Source organism: Salvia splendens, chromosome 6 (assembly GCF_004379255.2).
Source record: "Salvia splendens isolate huo1 chromosome 6, SspV2, whole genome shotgun sequence".
In the NCBI taxonomy this organism is placed as follows: Eukaryota; Viridiplantae; Streptophyta; class Magnoliopsida; order Lamiales; family Lamiaceae; genus Salvia; species Salvia splendens.
Window position 1 is genome coordinate 23,482,284 of NC_056037.1, and position 24,142 is coordinate 23,506,425.

Genomic DNA, 24,142 nt, shown 5'->3' on the forward strand with positions numbered 1-24,142 from the left:
GGGACCTTTTCTCTAAATACATGGTTATGGTCCCCAAGTGCAACCTATAAATAGGTCAATAGATTCCCATTCCTATTGATCAGACGTACAATTTCAAGACTTCACAGATTACAGAGAATCTGTGAGAGAGCGTTGTCACTTGGAAGACTAATTTCCATACTTCAGAATCATCAACAACATCATGAATCCAAATCCATGTATGCTTCCGCTTAATGTTTATCAATCGTATTCGACATGTGTGATTTATGTGAATCATTAATTTGATTCCAATATAAGATTCCAGAAAGTTTCACACTCAAAAATCTTCTTCTTCTCGGTTTCAAATCTTGTTTCATATAGTTCATGCTTCATTGATCGTTCTTGATCATTACTATTACTACACTCTTTCATTCCATAGCTATTAACATATCTTCAATACTCCCTCCTTCCACAAAATAATGTCCATATTTGCCGTTTTAGTCCGTCCACAAAATAATGTCAATATTTACTTTTTTCATTTTTGGTAAATGGATCCACCATCCACTAACTTATTACACTCGCATTCTATTATAAAACAAATATATAAAGTGAAACATACATTCCACTAACTTTTTCAACGTATTTTCCTTTATATTTCTTAAAACCTGCACCGAATCCAAATAAGACTTTAAATCATGGACGGAGGGAGTAGTGTATAGTGAGCCCTAATAAGCATGAATCTTAGCTGATTATGGAGTTAGGCCGATTGCTCACTGCCTCTAGCTTCTTCATTTAGTGGCTACCCTAGTTTAGAATTGATGTGACCTATGTACTCTACTTCCTTGCACCCAAACTCACAAGAACATGTAGTTTATAGTGGGACAGAAGAAACACTCTTTTTCTTGTGAAATAACACAGGAAAAAATGAGAGTATTGGTTCTTGAAATTTTTTTAATGAAATTACGGTTGATAAACTTGATTTTCTCAAACAGTTCGAATATTTAGTAAAACTGGGAAAGAAAAATTACAATTTGAGCACCAGAATATGCTATTTGAATTTTTAATAAAATTAAGAAAGAAAAATTATAATACAAGCAGCAGAATATGCTATTCGAATTTTTAATAAAGTTAGGAAAGAAAAATTATAATAGGAGCGCCAGACTATGCTTTTATTCCAATAAACCCAGCCATGCAACCATATTACCATGAATGAAAGTATTTATTTTTCGGCACTAAATTTTATGTAGCGTTATTTTTTAAATTATTTAGGAAGGGGTAAAGTAAGAGAGATGAAAAATAAATATTATATTGTTTGTAGTTTATAAAATATTTAATTAGATAATCCAAAATGAAAAAACGTTTCATTTAAATGGAAAAAGGAGTATATAATACAAACATTTTAAAAAATCCATTAATCACAAAACACAATTACAGATTTAAAAAAAGGCGATCCGTCAAGCCTTGCCCTCAAACCGGGCGGATGTCAAACCAACACATGCATCCACAAAATCCCAATCAATAAAATCCGTGGAAAATATCTGCAAACGATCCGAAATTCCCCGCGCAAAACACTGCGCAATAAACGTCCTCGCGTAGGGTCGGATCCGGCTCGTCACCACCTTCACCCACACGATCGGGTTATCCGCTTGCGGCGTCACCGTATTCTCCACTCGGTAGAAATACCTCCTCCCCGCCGCCGCCGGCTGTTCCCCCAATTTTTTCAAATTGCTCTCGAATTTCGTCCACGGCTTGTCCGTGTTGATCCAGTTGTCCTTCAAGTAACCGCCGTTCCACAGCGGATCCCCCGCCGCCGGGGCCGCTGCCTCCCGCGGATTCCACACGCAGATCACCCGCCGTGGCAGTAGATCCGCGATCGTCCTCTCGAAAACGCGATCGTCGTGGCGGATCAGGTAATCGCCGAGCTGATCCCTGAGATACTGATCGAAATCCGGCGGATCGGCGTGGCCGAATTCGGTGCGGATTTCTAAAATTAGGATTTCCGATTGTGTTTCGTGGAGGAATTTTCTGACGTCGGCGATGACGACGTCGATGGAGTAGGTGAGGAGGATGCCGTGGCAGATGCGGCGGTCCTCCTGGACGCGGATGTCGAGTGCGCGGGCGCCGGCGGAGAGCTGGTCGTAGATGGAGAGGGTTTGGCACTGGGCGAAGGGGCGGGTGATGAGAGGGATGCCGATTTTGTTGGTGGCTGAGTCGTGCGTGCCTGGCCAGACGATCTGGTTGATGCGGAGCTTATCTGGATTGAGGGCAGACATCCAGTTTTTCCGGTCGGGAGGGCGGTAGTCGCAGCCGGGGAAATCGCAGCCGCAGCTCTGTTTGAGGTCGGCGAGGGCTTTCTTCTCCGTTTTGACGTCTTTGTAGCGTTGGATTTGTTTGGATATTAGGGCTCCCATGGATGAGGATGAGGATGAGGATGAGGATGGGAGCAGAGCTTTATCCGGAATTCTATTTGATTGATTGCTTTCTCTATCTTGTTTATGAATTCTGAGAGTGAGAATGTTGGGGAAATTCAGTATCTAAATGAGACTGCTGCTCTCTTGATCATGAATTTAACAGTAGTGTGGAGTTAACTGAAAAATCTCTCTCTTGAACCTTGATCATGAGAAGTAGATTCATTTCGTTGTCAAACTAGCAAATCTACATTTTTTTTATTAAGGTTGGTTTTTCCGTCATTATTTTATATGACAAGTGAAGTGATCCTAGTTATGATCGGCCGTTGTAAAAATATACTCCCTCCGTCCTCTATATAGATGCATTTATTTTTGGCACGAGATTTAAAAAATAGTGTTTAAAGTTAAGTTTTTAAAGTTAGTTAAGTGAAGGAAAAATAAAGTAGCAAAGGAAAAATGTAAAAAGATTAAGAGAGAATACAATAAAAAGAATAAGAGAGAAGAAATAGGTTGTTTTTTACTCAAAAAGATTAGTGGGATAAAACATTAAAGAATACGACTCAGCTATATAGAAATAGAGGGAGTACTAATGGACGAGCCGAAAAAAGCTCTGCAATCAATATCATCATTTCATCAATGCAATTGAGTTTGATTTTACGATAAATTTATTCACAATATAAACTGCAATAGCCAAAAAACAATAACAAATAATAGAACTTTCTATCCAATCAATGCAGGCTAACTTATTCGCATAGGCGAATTTGACAGAGTTAAAGCTGATGGAGAGCTCGGCAGCAATGAGGACGAGGAGTTTAGTTTCTGGAACAACGTCAACTGAGATTTGGACAGCGCCGGTGAATTTGCAAGCGCTGAGATCGGGGTTGAGTGTGAGATCGTAGCGCTTAGGGGTTGCGAGATGCGGCTGCCCTCTAAACTGAGGGTATTCCTAATTCTGCTCCGCTATTGTTGAGTTCAACAAATTGATACTAACATACGCTACTTTAAATATGTACTCCTATTCCTTTTTAGTTTGTAACACTCAAGCAAGCTCCACTTTCTATATTTAGAAATGAATCCCTCTCTCCTCTCTCGTTAAAACATTCTACTACATTTTTTCTCTTTCCTTGCTCTATCTAACAACTCTTCTTAAAATCTCGTGCCATTCAAGAATGTGGGCATCGAGTGGGACAGAGGTAGTACATGCAAATTTTAGTGATCAATCTACCATAGTACCATGAGTTGAACGGAGCAGCCATCATATTTCTGCATTTTTGCATATCTGCATATGAATAAGAGATTCAATGTTACATCAAGCTCTTCATTCTGCACAACAACGATCCCATCTCTATAGCTAACACAAGGGCAATCGGCACAATGATCTAGCTTATAGCAATGTGCTCCCATCAGCTGATAATTCCAACACAGAGGTTGTATCCCTTCGTATCTGACTGCAGTTTTCTATCAACTTCTACCCATCTAACAGCCGGGACCTTTTCAATTGACTTGAACTCATATCTGACTACAGTTTTCTATCAACTTCTACCCAACTAACAGCCTTCACCTTTTCAATTGACTTGAACTCATAAGGTCTCTCACTTCGTTCGCGCATTCCTACCTCCCATGGGCGGCGTATACGAAAGCTAGCATAAGATACGCTGCAGAGGAATGAGGATCTACCTCAACGAGATACAAACCAAGGCATTCCAAACTCAGTCCTCGGGTTTGAATGGCATATTCTTGAGTTGATTCATCATGTCATCAAAGCAGCCAGACTGGCCAAGTAGATCAATCAAGCAAGCATAATGCTCTTGATCAGGAACAATCTCATAATCCGCCTTCATCGAGCCAAATAAAGCCAGCCCCTCCTGCATGAGCCCTGATTTACTACATCCATTTAGGAGGCCACAAACCTAATCTTACCATATCTGCAAAAATGTTTAAAGCTTGCCTACCACAGCCATGATGTGCTAATGCAGACATCAAGGTATTCCACAACACAACATGATTCTCGTTGTGTGTACCATCAAAAACTGTTTTCGCAATATCTAAACTTCCACATTTTGAATACATGTCAATTAGAGAGCTCACAACTACCGCATTAGGCCTAATACCAGCAATTATCAAATGAGTGAATCTGCATACCGTAGTGAGGTAAAATGGTGCAACCACAAGCATACAAGCAACTGCTGTACGTGTATTGATCCGGCTCAATACTAGACTTGATCATCTCTTTAAACAGCATTCCATTTTGGGCATAGCCCGATATCAATGTTGTCCAAGAAATAGAGTTCTTCTTCGGGATTGAATAAAATATCTCACCGGCTGATTTCATATCACCATTTTTAGCATTGCCAGAGAGCAAAATGGTCCAAGCAAGAACATCCCTCCATTTCATCTCATCAAACAAGCTCCTTCTATCTCCCATCTCACCACATTTCGCATTTGCATCCATAATAGAACTCGAAATCACAGCATTCAACAAAAATCCAAGAACAAAAGCTTGGCAATGCAGCTGCTTTAACAGCCCCAAAGCCCTCAGCTTCACACAAACAATCAAAACCCCAGCAAAGCAATATGCATTACCCCCACAATCCGAGCTTCTGAGATCCAAATAAAATCTCACAGCCTCATTAACCTCTCACTCTGCACATACGCCATCGCCATCCCCAGCTTCGCGTACCAGACAGCATATTGTTCCAAGAATACACATTTCTCACGCGCATTTGGGCGAACACCTCGGGTGCCCCAGAATGATCGCCGCATTTCGCGTACATTTCTATCAAATGATTGGCGAGAAAGTGTTGGGACGCTTCGATCCTGTCTTCTTCAAATGGAGGTGCACCAATTTCCCCACCTTGATCGATTTCTGTAGAAAATGTATAATCCGGATTCATATGATCCGAGAGGAAAGGAAATTCAATCTTATTGATTGGAAATTCAAGTGATACAAAGTGAGGATACTACTCTATTTATACAAGAGTTTGAGCTAAGATGCCAAACAAAAATATCTTCTAACTAACTCTATAACTACTCTTATAACAAACTTATTCTCTAACTAACTTATCATCAAAATATCTCATGATGACATGGACTGCCGGAGGACTTCATGTTGATGATGGAGGTTGCACATGCATGGATGCATGGGAGAAAACCAGCGTTGATCTTCGTCATCTTTCACATGCCCCCTCAAGATGGATTGTACAAGCTTTCAAAATTCATTTTGCTCAGTATAGCACGAAATGCCAAAGCTCCTAAGGGTTTTGTGAAGATGTCTGCCAATTGAAGATTGTTCCTTATATGCAACAGCTTTATCACATTTTCCAGAAACTTTTCCCTCACTGTATGACAATCAATCTCGATGTGTTTAGTTCTTTCATGGATGACTGGATTTGAGCAAATAAGAATGGTTGATTGATTATCACAATACAATGGGATAACCTTATCAACCTTCACTCCAAAGTCTTTGAGAAGAGCTACTGCCCATACTACTTCGCATGTTGCTTGAGCCATTGCTCTATACTCAGCTTCTGCTGATGAACGAGAAATAGTAGTTTGTTTCTTTGCTTTCCATGAGATCATTGAATAGCCAAGGAATAGACAATATCCAGTCATAGACTTCCTTGTATCTGGGCAGGCTGCCCAATTTGCATTAGAAAATATACTCAAACTTGTTTTGTTGTTGCTTGGATAGAACAATCCATGTCCAGGTGAACTCTTCAGATATCTGAGAATTCTTTCAGCTGTTTCCCAATGTTCATCACTTGGATTTGAAACGTATTGACTCAACTTGTGTACTGCAAAAGTCACATCTGGTCTGGTGATGCAGAGATATAGCAATCTTCCAATGAGTCTTCTATATTTGGATGCATCTTTTAAGGGTGTGCCTGAATCTAGCTTCAACTTTTTTAGGGGATCCATAGGCACAGCAGATGGCTTACAACCAAGCATTCCTGCATCCCTTAATAAATTCATTGCATACTTTCTCTGTGATATCAGTATGCCTTTCTTGTTTCTTGCAATTTCTAATCCAAGAACGTATTTGAGATCACCAAGATCTTTGAACTTGAAGTGTTGTGATAAGAACTTCTTGAAATCATCAGTAATCTCTGGGTGTGTAGTAGCCACTAGGATATCATCAACATATACCGCAATCCCAAAGAAGCTTTTGTTGTCATTTTTAAAGAAGAAGGAATGATCAGAGGCAGACTGTTGCAAGCGAAAGCCCTTTAGCACTTCAAATAATTTCAAGTACCATTGTCTTGAAGCTTGTTTTAAGCCATAAAGGGATTTCTTCAATTTGCATACAAGAGTGAATTCTGAGTTTGCCCCCTCAACAGACGCCAATCAACATCATACCCCGGAGGCAATGTCATATAAATATCCTCTTCTAAATCACCATATAGGAAGGCATTGTTAACATCAAGATGAAATAAAGACCATCCTTTTATAGCAGCTAGAGCAAGAAGCATTTTCACAGTGGTGAGTTTTGCCACTGGAGAGAAAGTGTCCAGAAAGTCTACTCCTTCAAGTTGAGTGAATCCTTTTGCAACTAGCCTTGCTTTTTTATCTTTCTACTGTAGCATCTGGATTGAACTTCACTTTATACACCCATTTGCAATTGATGGGGACTTTTCCAGGAGGTAGAATGGTAACAAACTATGTATCAGTTCTGGAGAAAGCTGCCAGTTCATCTTGCATAGCCTGCTGCCACTCTTTGTATTGTGAGGCTTGGTTATATGTAGTGGGCTAAAAAATGGCAGACATGAGTATCACATACTTTAGATACTCAGGAGAGAGTTTGGAGAGGCTGAAGTAAGAAGAGATGGGATATGGAGTGACTGATGCAACTGAGTTGCAGATAAAGTCAGTGAGATGAGAAGGTGGTTTTAATGTTCTACCATGACTAGATGTGGTGATTTGATGTGGAGTAGGGTTGATGAGATCAGTATTTGTGGTATGGGAATTGAGTGGAGTTTGAGAGGAGGATGGAAAAACAGAAGGGGAAAGATGCGAGAATGGGAAAACATCTTCATGGAATGTGACATTTCTGGTGATTATCTCTTGCATAGAGTCTAAGTCAATGAGTTTGTATCCCTTATAATCAAAGGGATAACCTAGTAAGACACATTTTGTAGCTCTGGGTGAAAATTTGTCTCTGCCTCGCTCTAGAGTTGAGGCATAGCAGAGACAACCAATCACTTTCAAATGGGAATAGGAGGGTGGTTTTTGAAATAGAGCTTGAAAAGGTGTCATATTATCTGGTAAAACAGATGATGGGGCTCTATTTATTTGGTAAAAAACTGTGAGAATACAGTCACCCCAGAAATGGATGGGAAGGAAGGATTGAAACAGCATACTTCTAGCAACATTTAATAGATGTTAGTGTTTTCTTTCAACTCGGGCATTTTGCTGGGGAGTTTCAACACAAGAGTATTGGATAATGGTTCCAAAAGATGAGAATAATGAAGGGATGTTTAGTTCTTGGGCATTATCACATGAATGGCTTTTATCTTTTTGGAGGACTAGGTAAGAACTGTGTTGAAGAACTGGGGAAGTATAGCTCCAACATCAGACTTGGAATGCATCAGAAAGGTCCAGACAAATCTGGAGCAATCATCTACTATAGTGAGGAAATATTTGTATCCCTGTGTAGTGGAGGGATTGAAAGGTCCCAGACATCACAATGGATGAGGTCAAAACAGTTGATAGCATTAGAGTCAGATTCGGAGAAAAGAAGGTGTTTTGGTTTGGCAAGAGGGCAAATATCACACAATGAATGAGTTTTATTTGGAAAATTGAAAATATTAGACATGGATTTCAATTTGCCAAAGGATACATGTCCTAGCCTCTTATGCCAAATGTTTATGCTAGCAACTGAATTTGCATAAGGAACATCAATGGATGAAGAAAAAGTACAGGGAATGACAGAACTTTCCATAGTTTTCATATCAGAGGGAACATCAAGTTTGTATAAGTTTCCCAGTCTGCTACCCTTCCCAATCACAATTCCCTGAGAAACTGCCTGAATTTCAATTGATTCATGGGTGAATGTCGTCACAGTACGTGATAAGGATGAGGTTAATAAACTAACAGAAATGAGCTTGAAAGAAAAGTAGGCACATATATGACAGAGTAAAGAGTGATTGAAGGAGTTAAGTGTACAATTTCAATATGTGTAACAGAATATGTAGCACCATTAGGTAAATTCACAGAGGCATTGTGAATGAGAGATGAAGATTTAAACATGGAAAGGTCACAACAAACATGATGTGTGGCTCCAGTGTCTAGGAGCTAAACTGATGGGGATTTAGAGAAAGAATTGATGAATGGATTGGTGAAAAGAGTAGTACTTGAGAAAGGAGTGTTTTGAGGGGATTGAGTCATATTTGGTGCAACAAAGGTAGAGTGAACTGGAGTGGATGGAGTGAGAGTGGCAGTGGTAGCAAGTTGAGACTGAAGCAAGCTTATGAGTTGCTGAAACTGCTCCTGAGAAGGCATATTCATGGATGAAGAAATAGCAGATCTATCACATTAATCTTCAATGCAATCCTCCATAAAATTTACAGATTTGATCTCCTTGCTACCAGCACCAAATTTGCTCTTTCCTTTGCTAAAACCAGGAGGAAAACCATGGAGAACAAAGCATTTATCCACGGTGTGATTGGTTTTGCCACAATGTGAGCAGATTCTTCCTTTGTTATAAGACTGAGATGTTGCAGCATTAGCTAGATAAGGCTGCTCACTCATGGAAGAGGATATGGTTGAAGAATAGCCATCTATAGTTCGTTGCCTTTCCTCCTGCAAAACAAGTGAAAACACTTTTGATAGCGGAGGAATTGGAACCATAGAGAAGATATTAGATCAAATCTGAGAGAAGATATGATTTAATCCTATCAGAAATTGCATTGTGCACTCTTGTTCTTGATACTCATGCCATTTCAAGGCACTATTGCATCTGCAAGTAGCACAAATACACCAAGCAACAGGTTGAGAGTGCTTATATTCATCCCAAACAATGCGTAGATTGGTGAAGTAGGCATTAACATTATCTTTTCCTTGCTGCAGAGACATGATCTGTTGCTTCAATTGATAGGCTCGAGCAGAGTCAAGCTGAGAAAAGCGAAGACGAAGATCTGACTAGATCTCATGAGCATCATCAAGGTACATAATGCTGGAGCATATCAGAGGAGAAATGGAGTTTCTGAGCCATGATACAACCATGCTATTGCACCGCAACCATGCTGGAAATAGCAGATCATCATCATGTGGCCGACGAAGAGTTCCATTGATGAAGGCGATCTTATTCTTTGCTACAAGTGCAGTGCTAACTGATCGGCTCCAATGAATGTAGTTGGATCCAGTGAGCACATGAGGAACTAGCTGCAAGCTAGGATTATCGCTGGGATGAAGATAGTATGGACTTGAAGAATCCTCCATAGGCGAAGATTGAATCAGATTAGCGTTGGAGTTTGAAGTACTACCACGCGCCATGGTGAAAAATGAAGGGATTGAAGATGAAGAATGAGATAAAGTGATTGAATGTAGCGGAAGTAGATCAAATTAGATCTGATACCGTGTGGAAAATGTATAATCCGGATTCATATGATCCGAGAGGAAAGGAAATTCAATCTTATTGATTGGAAATTCAAGTGATACAAAGTGAGGATACTACTCTATTTATACAAGAGTTTGAGCTAAGATACCAAATAAAAATATCTTCTAACTCTATAACTAACTCTTATAACAAACTTATTCTCTAACTAACTTATCATCAAAATATCTCATGATGACATGGACTGCCGGAGGACTTCATGTTGATGATGGAGGTTGCACATGCATGGATGCATGGGTGAAAACCAGCGTTGATCTTAGTCATCTTTCACAATTTCACATCAGCTATTTGGCGAAGGAGAGAAGCGATGATTTTGGAGTTGAGCAAAACGCCTCATTTAGATAAATGGGGCAATGCTTCAACTGCTTCGCGGAGCTGTCCGTGCGATACGAGTTTGAGGAAATTCTGTACAATGCAGAGATTGTTTCAGAATTTTTTGGGGGTCACAGCAGAGGCAGCAACATGTGAGCTCCGGCGAGCATTGCCGCCGTGAGACCGGTAGTAAAAAAGGGTAATAATTCAATACTTTATTTTTAGACTTTATGGGCTTTTACTAAATAAATTTTCATAAATTATCATGATATGGGCTTCTTATAAAGTAGCAGTAGGCCGTTGGAGAAGTTGGTTTTCAAATGAATTATGAAAAATATTCTCTCCAAATATAAAAAAATTAGTCTCATTTTAAAAATACTATGAATTTTAATACATGATTAATAAAATATTAGAGAAAAAAAATGAATAAAATAAAATTGTTAAAATTATTTACAAATTGAACTGAAGATAATTCAGGTGGAAAGACTAACATGAAAAAAATAAGATTATTTTTCCCGGCAAAAGAATTATAAGAATCGAGTAAATTGTTTTGCCTTTAAGTAGTATCGTAATTTTATTTTTGTATGGTAATTTGATTTCATATTTTATTCTATTCATATATTCCCTCCATCCCCAAAAAAACAAGGCATTGGAACGGCAAAAAAATAATGCTTAATTGTTAAAGTAAGAGAAATGAGGAGAAAGGTGGTTAAAATAATATTAGTAGATAATTGAACTCTTGGTATAAGTTGTAAATAAATTGATGTATATGAGTAATAAATTTCGGAGAACTTTTCATAAATGAAAATTGAATATTTTTATATGTCGGACGAAAGAGGAAAGTGTCCTTATTTTTATAGGACGGACGAATTAATAATTAACGATGTGCTACAACAAAAAACTTTTTTTAATTAAGAATGTAAAAGTAATCCAATGCATTGGATATAGTTTGGAGACGCTGCAATAAGAAGAACATAACAAATGATACAAAATGAAATAATAAAACAAGGACTACACCACAACAGAGAAAATCAAATTAGACATTATTAGTGAAACACGAAATAAAATACAACCATCATTCATTTACATAATACAAAACCATGACATGGTACTCAACAACAGCATCTTGAGAGGTCATATTAAACCAAGTGGTTCGCGCGGTAGCAATCCCCCGTGCCAATCTGAAAACGCCCGTGCCCCCGACGATTGCCATCTCTCGGTACTCGTCCAAAATCGGGTTATGGGCGAGCACGCTGAGCGTGCTACCATTATATTCGCCTTCGGTGAACACGTAGTTGAGGGTCATGAGTAGGTCGATATCCTCGATTGAGGCCCCGCCATATACCCAATAATCTTGGAATCGAGCTCGGGCCCAACGGTTAGCGGATTATCCATCATCCTTATCAAACCGAAATTTGTAGGATACTTAGTCGCGTTGGCCTCGGCAACCGTGACAGCCGACGGATTCTCGCCGGCGACGGTGTCGTGGAAATAGAAGTGAAGTGTGGCAAGCTTTTCCTAGGCATTTGGGAGGTTTTTGAACCATGCTTTGACTGATTCGGGCCGCTTGTCAACAATTTGGGCCGTGGGAGTTGCAATAGTGTTTCCTAAGCAAAAAACCATAAATATCATTGATAGTTTCACCATTTTTTGTTTTACTTCTCAATTATTTATGATGATGAACTTGTATATATTGAAGGAGATGCAATGGTGTAACGATGCAACGTCATTATTAGAAATTTATTACAAGTATTTTTTATTAAAGTCGTTATCACAGTCAAAGTTTTGCTAAGTCATTCTTTGCGTGAACCTGGGGAAAATAATTCTTTTTCGGGATAATTTTTATATTTTATTTTTTTGTGGTGTGGGGAGCACAAGGAAATACTGTAATATTTTTTATAATATTAATTAGTTTGTCATAAACTAATCCTAATGACTTGATAAAGACTTCTTGTGTTTAATAATTGCATTTATGCATATAGTTTTGATTAATTAAAGAAAATGATGTTTTACTTACGTTGAAGGGCGTAGTTATGTTAGTTTTGATACTGTATCAATGATACATGCTAGTTTTGAGTTGAAATTTACCATACTTTCATATTTGCATTCAATACTTTCTCCGTCTCTTAAGAATATGTATTATTTCCTTTTTAGTCTGTCGCACAAAAATATGCACTTTCTAATTTTGAAAAGTCTTTTCTCTCTAATGAGGTGTGACTCATTCTCCAATAACAATATTTTATTTACTTTTTCTCTCTACCTCTCTTTACTTTACCAATTTTATATTAAAACCCGTGCCGACCTCAAAGTGCAAATTCTTTAGGGACAGAGAGAGTATTAAGTTAGCAATAGAAGTACTTCATTTGTTCCATTAAAAATAAAATGTTTTTTTTTGGTTGTCCTATTAAAAATGAAACATTTTTTTAAATGGAAACAATATCATCTCTATTTTTTTCTGATTTATTCTATTTTCATTATAAAATTTCATTCTAAAAAGCAAAATTTTCATATTCAATAGGACTAGCCCAAATACCAAAAAATTATAAAAGTTTTTAAAGTTATGATTGGCTCAATGGATTAGCCCAAATACCAAAAATTTAGAATTGGGATATAAAATTTATAATCCAAAAAAAATTAAAACTCGAATGCCCCTATCTAAATAACCTGAAAACCCAATAATTATCCTTAATCCAACGGATTGATCTGATTCACATATCTAATCTCACCAATTAAGTTGCACTTCCAAATGAAAAGGTTAGTCAACCTCTTTGAGTTCCCTCAGAATATACGTTATGATTAGTTTCAATTTTCTTTTTTCTTTCAACCCTTAGTCAATATTTTTCTTAGTCATTCTTTGCGTGAACCTGGGGACAATAATTCTTTTTTATGATAATTTTCTTTTTTTATTATTGGTGTGGGGAGCACAAAGAAACGCTGTAATTTTTAATTGTGATGATTTGGTAAAGACCTCTTGATTTAACCATTGCATATAGATTTGACTTTTGATTAATAAAGAAAGTGGTGTTTTACTTACGATGAATGGCGTATTATGTGTTAGCGTGATACGTGTGCAATGCAGTGTATTAATTTTTATTAGTCAAGAATTGTGTCATATGTAATAATATTGGCAGAGTCAACAATTGCACCAATAATATCTGAAAAAATATACGTCGAAAAGAAAATAATAATAAATTGAAAATAATATTTAAAAAATACCAATGCAAACTTCTTTAGTAACATTCAAGGAAATGTTCCTTGAAACCTAACGCCATGCAAGAAAAAAATAGCAATTAAATATTTTAGCTGAATAATTTAAAAAATCTTAAACGACAAAAGACATATCATACGATCATGGAACATATTTCAAGGTGACAATATTTTATTTGTCTCCATGCAAGGTAATTTATAAATACAAACATATTGTACTTTAATAACTGATGGAGTTATATTTAGCTGAATAATTAAAAAAATCTTAAACGACAAAAGACATATCATACGATCATGGAACATATTTCAAGGTGACAATATTTGATTTGTCTCCATGCAAGGTAATTTATAAATACAAACATATTTTACTCTAATAACTGATGGAGTTATGATAGATTGTAGACCTAGGAATGTAAATTCTATGGATTGAACTTCCTTCAACAAATATTTATTAGAAGAAGGCAGTGATTAGTGAATGAGTGGGTTAGAAGCTAGAAAATCCTTCTATTTATAGCTATAGATTTTGAGTTGTATCTATATATATGTCTCTCTTTGTAACGTGAACAAATCAATTCTTAATTGGACAGTGATAAATGTACATAATGATACAGAATCGACTTTTTTTTAACATACATTGAAAATCAATTTATAAACATTAATTTGTTAAAAATAATTTTCATAGTAATCATTTTGCAACACTTCAATTTTTTTTTGAGATTTTAACTTAAATATTTATATATTTAAAAAAAATATTTTTTTATTAAATATTATATAATTAATTCGAATCAAGCTCGAATGAGTTGAAAATATTGTAGACCATAGATGATTCTGATTTTGCAAATGACTCTGCTGCTAACTCATCGAAAAAGTTTGCATCCTTGGAGGGGAAAGAGATTGACAAAGGGAAGAAGATTAGTAATGCAGTTTGTCAATAGTGTCTTTACAACAATAAGAGTGCTAATGTATAGCTGTTTCTGTAAATGACAATATAGATTGTAGTACCTACTGTCAAGACGAGGGAAGCAAAAGGCAAGTGCAGCAATGTGCTCACCATACGACGTGCGTGCTGTTACGATGTCGTATAAGCTTACAAGCGATGAGAGAGAAGTATACTATTGGCTGATGACTGCAAAGGAAAATGATAAGTAAGTCTATATCTTAAATAATATATTTCCAAAGTATCAAAATGAAACATTTTGGCTACTCATACTTGCATATAAGGTTTATGGTTGTTCACATTTTTCAACAGGTTAAGACTTATTTACAATGTTAACGGCATGCAAGTGACGCATTCACAACTGCTCTCTGTGCTACCCTATGCTCGAGTCCATGTAGCAGTTATTAATGGATGGAGTGCTTTCTTAAATCATAATGAAAAGTACAAGTCGACAGAGTCACAATCTCGATTGCTCATGAGCACCTTCCCATGCGTACGTATCTATTATTTTATACATTTTGGTCTGTGAATTCCTTTGGTATATATGTTTCTTCCGATTGTGCAGTTCAATATCGTTGTAGGCCACTATTCGAATTGGAATGAGTCGCAAGCATCTAAATTTTTCCAGGAAAGTGTGGACACTAAGATAAAGTACATCGACAACTTCAGATGGGATAGATATAATCTGGTAAATGCTTGGTAATCATAATTATGCAATGTCGTACAGTCTGAAATGCAAAGGTAGTGTCACTGTAAAGCCAAAAATGACACCTCATTTCTGTTGTCAGGTTTTCTTCACTATTTCATCGAGATAATTATACTACATTGTATGTTTTGACCTTTTGAAGTCTAGAGTGTACATACTTGACAGAATGGATAACCTCTTGCAACTAGATAAGGCAGTGTGGTTGTAAAACTTGTAAGCGCCCAACACAAAGTTTAAAGCAAAAAATGCATATTGCAATTTGCATGTTTAGGTAACCATTTTTGTTCTTGCCTGCATATTGCCTTTTTTATACAGTTGTTGGAGCACAACAACTATGTGAGCTATGGATGGATGTTGAGAAAAGCTAAAACTGAACTCCTTGAATTCAAGTGGAAAACAAAAGGCATTACCCAAGATTGTGGAGTGTTTGCTATGCGACGTATGGAGACGTATATGTGGACTAAGGTTAATGATTGGAAGTGTGATAAGACTCGTTACAAGCATGGTTTTATAAGGGTTTATTACACTAACCGGGTTGATAATGTACGAAAAAGTGGTGAATTTAAGTGTGTAGATGCTAAAAAGTGTTAAAGCGGCAGAATGCAGGAACAACTTGATCAACTCGGAAAAGGAGCGAAAAATGGCCAAATCTGAAGACAAATTTATCAGTTGGAGACAAGCAATGGAGCCTGCCCAACCAGCAAGTTGAACTAGTGGAGTTCACCACATGAGATGACTGAGTTGATCAAGTGGAGTTCACCACATGACTGAGTTGATCAAGCGGAGTTCACCACGTGAGATGACTGAGTTGATCAAGATGATCTCACCACACGAAGACATGAGATGACTGAGTTGATCAAGTGGAGTTCACCACATGAGATGACTGAGTTGATCAAGTGGAGTTCACCACATGACTGAGTTGATCAAGCGGAGTTCACCATGTGAGATGACTGAGTTGATCAAGATGATCTCACCACACGAAGACATGAGATGACTGAGTTGATCAAGTGGAGTTCACCACATGAGATGACTGAGTTGATCAAGAGGAGCTCACCACATGAAGACGTATCTGCTGGATCATCCCCAATTACTGCAAGGGTAAAATGGTCAAATCGGATGAGAAGTTGCCTTAGGGTTGAAAATGAAGCTGCCCTTTAAATAGAATCTTTCCACAATGAAGAGGAGCGCTTAACGCTATCGTAGTTTAGATAGGAAGCTCTAATAGGCGCATAACGCCACCTTCTCTTAGTTTCGACGGAGGAATTGACAACTCCGACGTCGGGATTACATTTCATTTCATGTTTTCAAGGCTGTAGTGTAGATTTATAGTGCGTTGGCCGTTTTAACGGTGGAATTGACACCTCCATCTTAGAAGCTCCTTCACATCTCGCTTTCTAGTTGGATTTAATGGTTTCGGCAGAGGAATTGACAACTCCGACGTTGGATCTACACTTATTTCCAGTTTTATGAAGCTTTGGTTTATTTTCATATTGATGATGTTATTTACACATATTTCTTGGATGATTTTTGCAATTGGTGGCATAGATGTTGAGATCTAGTGCTGCGTATGATTTGCTCTCTTGTTTTGCTCTAGTTTAGAAGTAATTTGTTTCCGAAGCTTGCTTATTTTCTCCCTGCAACCTTTCAATCTCGATCTTGTTTTAAGTTGCAAATCCATTACTATTGTTTCTGAAATGATTTCAAGCAAATGTTTGTTTCAAGTTGCCCTCAGTTTAGGAATTTTCATGTCAAGTCTCTATCTTCATCTCATTATTTTCTCTTGAAGCTTTCAAAACTCTCTTCCATGCTCCCTTAGTTTAGCTTAAGCTCCAAATCTTTGTTCTCATGCTTTAAAGTTCAAGTTTCCCACTCTAGTGTTTAGGTCCATGTTCAAGTGCTTAAGGCGTGATGGCTAACACCATCCCCGTGTCATAGAATCGATCTCAAGTAGGTCCTGGTATCTATGGTTCTACCCCTCTCTTGCCGCTTATACTTAGTAATATTTGTTACAAAAGTGGGAAACTATAAATCTTTTTGAAGTAGGGACACGTGCCTACGACACATGTGCAAAACCCCTCTCTTCAAATGGTGCTGTTGCCGGGGTCTATGGTGTTGTTATCTACTTGGTTTTGGTGACACTGTAAATAAGTATTTACTTTATTTATTTTTCTGTTCTTCGATCTTTTTCTTTTATTTTTGGCATTGTTGTATCTAGGGAAATGTGTGCTTATAAAATGGAAAGAGCCATGACCGAGGGGAGGAAGAGAGATGTGGAAATCATAAGTGGCAATTAGAAGCCTATGGAGTGCACAAGTCCAGGGAATTTCTCTTAATCCTTTTCATTTAGTGGTTATGGCTAGGTTTTACATTGATCCTTAGATATAAAGTGTTAAAAGCTTAGTTTGTAAATATTTCCTTGATTTTAGAATCTCTTACAAAATCCAAAAAAATATTTAACATACATGAAAAACAACAAAAAGATTTTGGTGTTTTTTGTAAATACCCTTTGTAAGTTAGGTTTATTTCTTTAAAAAAAGAGAAAAAAAATTTGAAAATGAAAAAACAGCAAAGTATGTTGGTATATATTTTGAATTAGTTTAGTTTGTTTTAGCAAATTTTCTTGAAAAGAGAAAAATAAAAAAAATAGAATAAGTGTATTTCTTGATTGTTTTGCTAGCCTATACAAAATGAGTTGAGTTTATTAAATAAGATGTGTGAAAAAAATAGGCTACACAAAGCATTTAAGTATCTTGTAAATACTCCTTTTATGCCTTAGTTAGTTTTGGGGATTTTGAGGAAAATGTGCTTGCATCACACGAAATAATTTTGGTAAAATTTAATCTTCATTTAAGCTTAAAATTCTTTTACGAAAATTTTGTTCCCCTTTGCAATTTCAGAATTTTACCCACTAACATTAGGAGTTATTTGGTTTGCACTAATCCCTCTTATCTTCTCTTCTCTATGCTACAATGTTGTGGAGTGAAAATGTCAAAAGAGTGGAAGAAGGACATCAAATGAGAGGATTGTCTTGGATAAGAGAAAATGAGGATGCAAAGGGAGAAGAAAGGCTGTCCACCCAAGGGCTTGATGAAGAAAATGCCTCCACACTTGCAGACGATGGAGTGATGAAAATAGCTGCAACAACACAACAGGCTGCCCACTCAAGGAAAAGAGGCTGAACATTCCAAACAATGACATGTGCAAGATCCCATGAATTGTAGAAGCTGCCCTTCCCAGCACACCTGGTGACCCCCTTCTTTTTCTTTTATTTTATTTTTTGTTTATTGGTCTGTGTTGTGTTTTGAGTTTGCTTCCACACTAAGCCCCAACTTGCTGACGAGCAGTAAGACCTTAGTGTGAGGATGGCCTTTGTGTTTTATGTTGTTTGTTTGTTTTTGTAAGAAGCCTGCAGCGGAAAGATGCTTCTCCATCCACAGCACAAGGCGCAGGCAGCTGAAGACCGCTTGGAAGAGATTAATCGAACCCCAGAACTGCTGACTCCAGGAGGGATCAGCCAAGGAAATGACCACCCCCACGACCAAGTATTTTAAGTTTATGTTTTCAATTTTCTGTACATATGCGTGTCTGTTTTTCTTGCTTATCTTCACCACACTTAGCCTGGTGTCCAGTCTAAGTATGAGAAGTTTGTCTATGTTTATGTGTTTTCTTTGGTAAGTATTGATGTCTTCTCCCACTCAGCCTGATGTTCGGTGTAAGTGTGAGAAGTTTGTGTTTGTTGATATGGTTTTTTATGTTTTAAAAGTGCAGCACTTACTACTCTTTTTCACTTTATCGTGTTAGCTTGAGGGCAAGCGAAGATAAAGTGAGGGGGGGAGTAGTGTGGAGTATATGCTCGACTTGACTATGTGTGTTGTCTGTTGTGCCTCATTTATCTTGATCAAATTGAACGAAGCATGTCAAATCTTGAATTGATCAGTTGATAGGTCAGTTGGCAAGATAGTTAAGTCAGTTGAATGTGTTAAGTATGTGTGGTCAGTTGTGATTAAGAAAATATGTATGAACTGGCAATAACAGAAGGCATAAAACCATCATTGAGAGCGAATGAAGAAGAAAGTGCATGTTGAATTGTGAGACCCCTCTTTCTAAAAGTAAGTTGAAGTCAGGCTAGATGAAGTAAGAACGATAGAATAGCCTAAACTTTTAGCCAACTGTGAAGCCCTCCAAATGTGAGTTATAAACCAAAGTAGAACACTTTATACTGATACAAAAAATTGAGAGGTTGCCACTTGATGCTGAAAGGGAAATGAGACAGGCTAGTAAGGACTAAAGGCAATATGAATAACCAGTTGGGCCATTATTCCTTTAGAACCAGATGAACCCGCCTCATTGTATGGGCACCCCTTAGTTACCCATTATGAGCCTACATTTCGAATTCATCCTTTTTTAAAACCATGAGCCTCCATGCCATGTGAGTTAGGGGATATAATGGAACAGTTAACCAACAGGGGATAGACGGGATAGAGAAGAAATAGTTACAGTAAAGCAAATAAAGAGAAAAGGGCAGGAAAAGTTGTGACCTGACCCTAAAAAAAATAGTGAAATAAAGGGCAGGAAAAGTTGTAACCTGACCCTGAAAAAATAGTGAAACAAAGGGCATGAGAAAATGTAACCTGTCTCTAAAAAAATGTATATCAGTTTAGACATGGCAAGGAATAATGTAACTTGGCCATGTGGGAAAAAGGTTGGATGAATAAGGCCAAAATGGCCAAGGGATACTCTTGATTTTGGGGGATTTTTGAAGATGTAATGGGAAGGCCGCTCTAGTTTTGTTCCTAAGTTCACATGTCCTTCGTTGCAGTGAAGAATTTTATGAACCTAAAACTCATAAGATCCTCACCTATTCACATCATAACCCCTGGCCCCATTACAACCCTAAGAAAGACCTTAAGGAATTAGTCTGTGCCGGTGGAACTCAAGCATCAGTGGTATGACAAATTAAATGAGTGAATGGTCCTAACAACTCTAGTGAGAAATGAGTGAATCCAACAGTTGGTTAAAGCAGGGGCTATCTTGACGAACTGATAGGCTGATCAGACTGAACAAAAGTGGAGGGAGGAATTTGAGACTGCAAAATATTTGGAATGACCTTAAGCTTGTGGGGAATATTGGCAGAAGTTGAGCCAGTTTCAAACATAGAGATGTGAATATGTGCTTAAGTGTTGCCTTTGTGTCAGTCTGTATTAATATCTGTTGAGTCTGTTTAGTTTTAGGAGTTGTTCAAGGACCCATGCATGTAACTTGACCTTTTTCTTGTTGTTTTTTCATACTTGAGGACGAGCATGGTTTAAGTGTGAGCAGTTTGATAAGGCTCGTTGCAAGCATGGTTTTATAGGGGTTTATTACACTAACTGGGTTGATAATTTGTGAAAAAGTGGTGAATTTAAGTGTGCAAATGCTAAAATGTGTTGAAGCGGCAGAATGCAGGAACAACTTGATCAACTCAGAAAAGGAGCGAAAATGGTCAAATCTGAAGACAAATTGATCAGTTGGAGACAAGCAATGGAGCCTGCCCAACCAGCAAGTTGATCAAGTGGAGTTCACCACATGAGATGACTGAGTTGATCACATGAGATGACTGAGTTGATCAAGTGGAGTTTACCACATGAGATGACTGAGTTGATCAAGTGGAGTTCACCACATGACTGAGTGGATCAAGCGGAGTTAACCATATGATATGACTGAGTTGATCAAGAGGATCTCACCACACGAAAACATGAGATAACTGAGTTGATGAAATGAAGTTCACCACATGAGATGACTGAGTTGATCAAGATGAGCTCACCACATGAAGACGTATATGCTGGATCATCCTTAATTACTATTGTAAGGGTAAAATGGTCAAATCAGATGAGAAGTTGTGTTAGGGTTGAAGTTGAAGCCGCCCTTTAAATAGAAGCTTTCCACAATGAAGAGGAGCGCTTAACGTTATCGTGGTTTAGGTAGGAAGCTCTAATAGGCGCTTAACGCCACCTTCTCTTAGCTTAGTTTAGTTTAGTTTAGTTACTACATTCTTAGCTTAGCTCTGTAGTTTTGACGGAGGAATTGACAACTCCGATGTCGGGATTACATTTCATTTCATGTTTGCAAGGATTTAGTGTGGATTTACAATGTGTTGGCCGTTTCAACGTTGGAATTAATGCCTCCATCTTAGAAGCTCCTTCACATCTCGCTTTCTAGTTAGATTTAATGGTTTCGGCAGAGGAATTGACGACTCTGACGTTGAATCTACACTTATTTCCAGTTTTATGAAGCTTTAGTTTATTTTCATGTTGATGATATTATTTACACATGTTTCGTGGATGCTTTTCGCAATTGGGGGCTTAGATGTTGAGATCTAGTTGTTGTGTATGATTTGCTCTCTTGTTTTGCTCTAGTTTAGAAGTAATTTGTTTCGGAAGCTTGCCTATTTTCTCCATGCAACTTTTCAATCTCGATCTTGTTTTAAGCTGCAAATCCATTACTCTTGTTTCTGAAATGATTTCAAGCAAATGTTTGTTTCAAGTTGCCCTCAGTTAGGAATTTTCATATCAAGTCTCTGTCTCCATCTCATTATTTTCTCTTGAAGCTTTCAAAACTCTCTTCCATGCTCCCCTTAGTTTAGCTCAAGCTCCCAATCTCTGTTCTCATGCTTTAAAGTTCAAGTTTCCCACTGTAGTGTTTAGGTCCATGTTCAAGCGCTTAAGGCATTGTGGCTAACACCAACCCTGTGTCATAGAATCGATCTCGAGTAGGTCCCTAGTGTCTGTGGTTCGACCCGTCTCTTGCCGCTTATACTTAGTAATATTTGTTGCAAAAGTGGGAAACTATAAATCTTTTTTGAAGTAGGGACACGTGTATACGACACAAGTGCAAAACCCCTCTCTTCAAAGTGCGACCTTACCAACAAGCCGTCCAAGTCATTCCAGTTGTTCCGTGCGAAATTCGTTGTAGCTATGGTTTATAGTAATGACAACAACGTCGTAGATTACATGATGAGAACTGTTAGGATTGTTATACTGAAAAGCATATTTCGAGCAAGTTGCACAGATAAAATTGCTTGTATACAGTAAACTCTACAATCTACTTTTAACCCAAAGCGAGAAGAAGAAATTTTGTCGCATTGGTGTTTGCTTATGAATTTATAAGATGTTTCTCGAACATTTAAATGTATAAGAAACAAATAAGTCTAATTCTTCTACATAGTAGAATGGTCGTGAACGAGGTTCATAGAAGGTGACGCAGTCGGTCCTTTGTAGAACAAAAATAGAATTTGACACCCTAGATAGGCTTTGGCTACCTATCGTGAAAGGTTGCAGTGTCAGTCCGCATGTTTCCTTACCGTAGGAAATAAACGATACTGGTGTGGTATAGCACTGAAGGATCTAACAGTTGAAATAAGTCTTTCTTGCTATTTACTGAAAGACGAGGTCTCGGTGATTGTTATTTCTTAATCATTGTTGACATAGCATTGAGCATACGATATTGATTATGCACTACTTTGATTTATCAAATGGTGCAGATTTTTCACAATCCTAGAATCCTGATATCTTGGGTAGTGGTGGTGATCAATGTCTAGAGGTGATAGTATTGTTATTGCAATGAAACCCGGCCGGTTGGAATTTATTCCAAAATAATGAATAAATATTTTCAACTAGACAACTCTTGGAATAAAATATATTAATTAAATAAAGTCAAATAGCATACTTAAATTAATTAATGGATATTTATATCTTAAATACGGGAAATAATAAATTAAGGAGGTAAAGCCCGAATTACTCGTAATTTGGGATTGGACAGGTAGTCAATATTATTATACTATAGTGGATGATAATAATATTCTGTTTGGATTTATATTAATTTGGGGCTTAATTTAATTAATAAAAGTCCAACAGGTTTGGCCCAAGTCCAACCTCCATGGATCCCTAATCTGGCCCATCATATAACTCTATATAAAAGGAGATTAGAAAGGAGATTTAGCGTTAGTTTTTACTCATAATTTCGTGCTCCCCTCTGGGAGTGGACGGAAAAATCAGTTCTTCACAAACTAGAGTTTTGTCTCCTTTCTAATCAAGCTCTTTTCGAGTCTGACAAGCTATGCCCACCAAAGGTCAGATTCTGAGTTTGGGATACATATTAGAAGATTACTGGTTGAGTACGAAGATCTTCATGTGGAGAAGGCGCAAGCAATCGTCGATTCTTTAGAGAATCAGATCGGTAATTCTAAACCATAGGAATTCATAAACTAGGGTTTTGATTCCTTATTTGTGAATTATATGTGTTCTAGCATGCAATTTTGTGTTTAACATGTGAATCAATTAATCCCATAATCGGTCAAATAGATCTTTAGATCTGATTTATTTGTGTATGCATAACTTCCGCCGTGTAATAATTATGCAATGTCGTACAGTCTGAAATGCAATGATAGTGTCACTGTAAAGCCAAATATGACACCTCATTTCTGTTGTCAGGTTTTCTTCCCTATTTCAGCGGGATAATTATACTACATTGAATGTTTTGACCTTTTGAATTCTAGAGTGTACATACTTGATAGAGTGGACAGCCTCTTGCAACTAGATATGGCAGTGTGGTTGTAAAACTTGTAAGCGCCCTGCATAAAGTTTAAGACAAAAAATGCATATTGCAATTTGCATGTTTAGGTAACCTTTTTTGTTCTTGCCTGCAAATTTCCTTTTTTATACAGTTGTTGGAGCACAACAACTATGTGAGCTATGGATGGATGTTGAGAAAAGCTAAAACTGAACTCCTTGAATTCAAGTGGAAAACAAAAGGCATTACCCAAGATTGTGTAGTGTTTGCTATGCAACATATGGAGACGTATATGGGGACTGAGGATAATGATTGGGAGTGCGACCTTACCAACAAGCCATCCAAGTCATTCCAGTTGTTCCATGCGAAATTCGTTATAGCTGTGGTTTATAGTAATGGAAACAAGGTCATGGATTACATGATGAGAACAACAACAAGCCACCTTGAAGAGGCAT

At 37.6% G+C, this 24,142-nt stretch overlaps 1 protein-coding gene and 2 pseudogenes across 1 annotated transcript; all 3 read right to left on the minus strand.

The window, feature by feature from the left end:
- Positions 1-1,402: 1,402 nt before the first annotated feature.
- LOC121806341 lies at positions 1,403-2,750 on the minus strand. Its single transcript, XM_042206341.1, has one exon. The coding sequence runs from the start codon at positions 2,367-2,369 to the stop codon at positions 1,413-1,415; it is 957 nt and encodes a 318-aa protein (XP_042062275.1). The 5' UTR covers positions 2,370-2,750; the 3' UTR covers positions 1,403-1,412.
- A 1,135-nt stretch (positions 2,751-3,885) lies between these two features.
- On the minus strand, positions 3,886-11,334 carry LOC121808989 (annotated as a pseudogene).
- Positions 11,315-11,937, minus strand: LOC121807601 (annotated as a pseudogene).
- Between the last annotated feature and the right edge of the window lie 12,205 nt (positions 11,938-24,142).

Coding starts and splice junctions, on each gene's coding strand:
- LOC121806341 (XM_042206341.1), bottom strand. CDS start 2,369: ATGGGAGCCCTAATATCCAAACAAATCCAACGCTACAAAGACGTCAAA.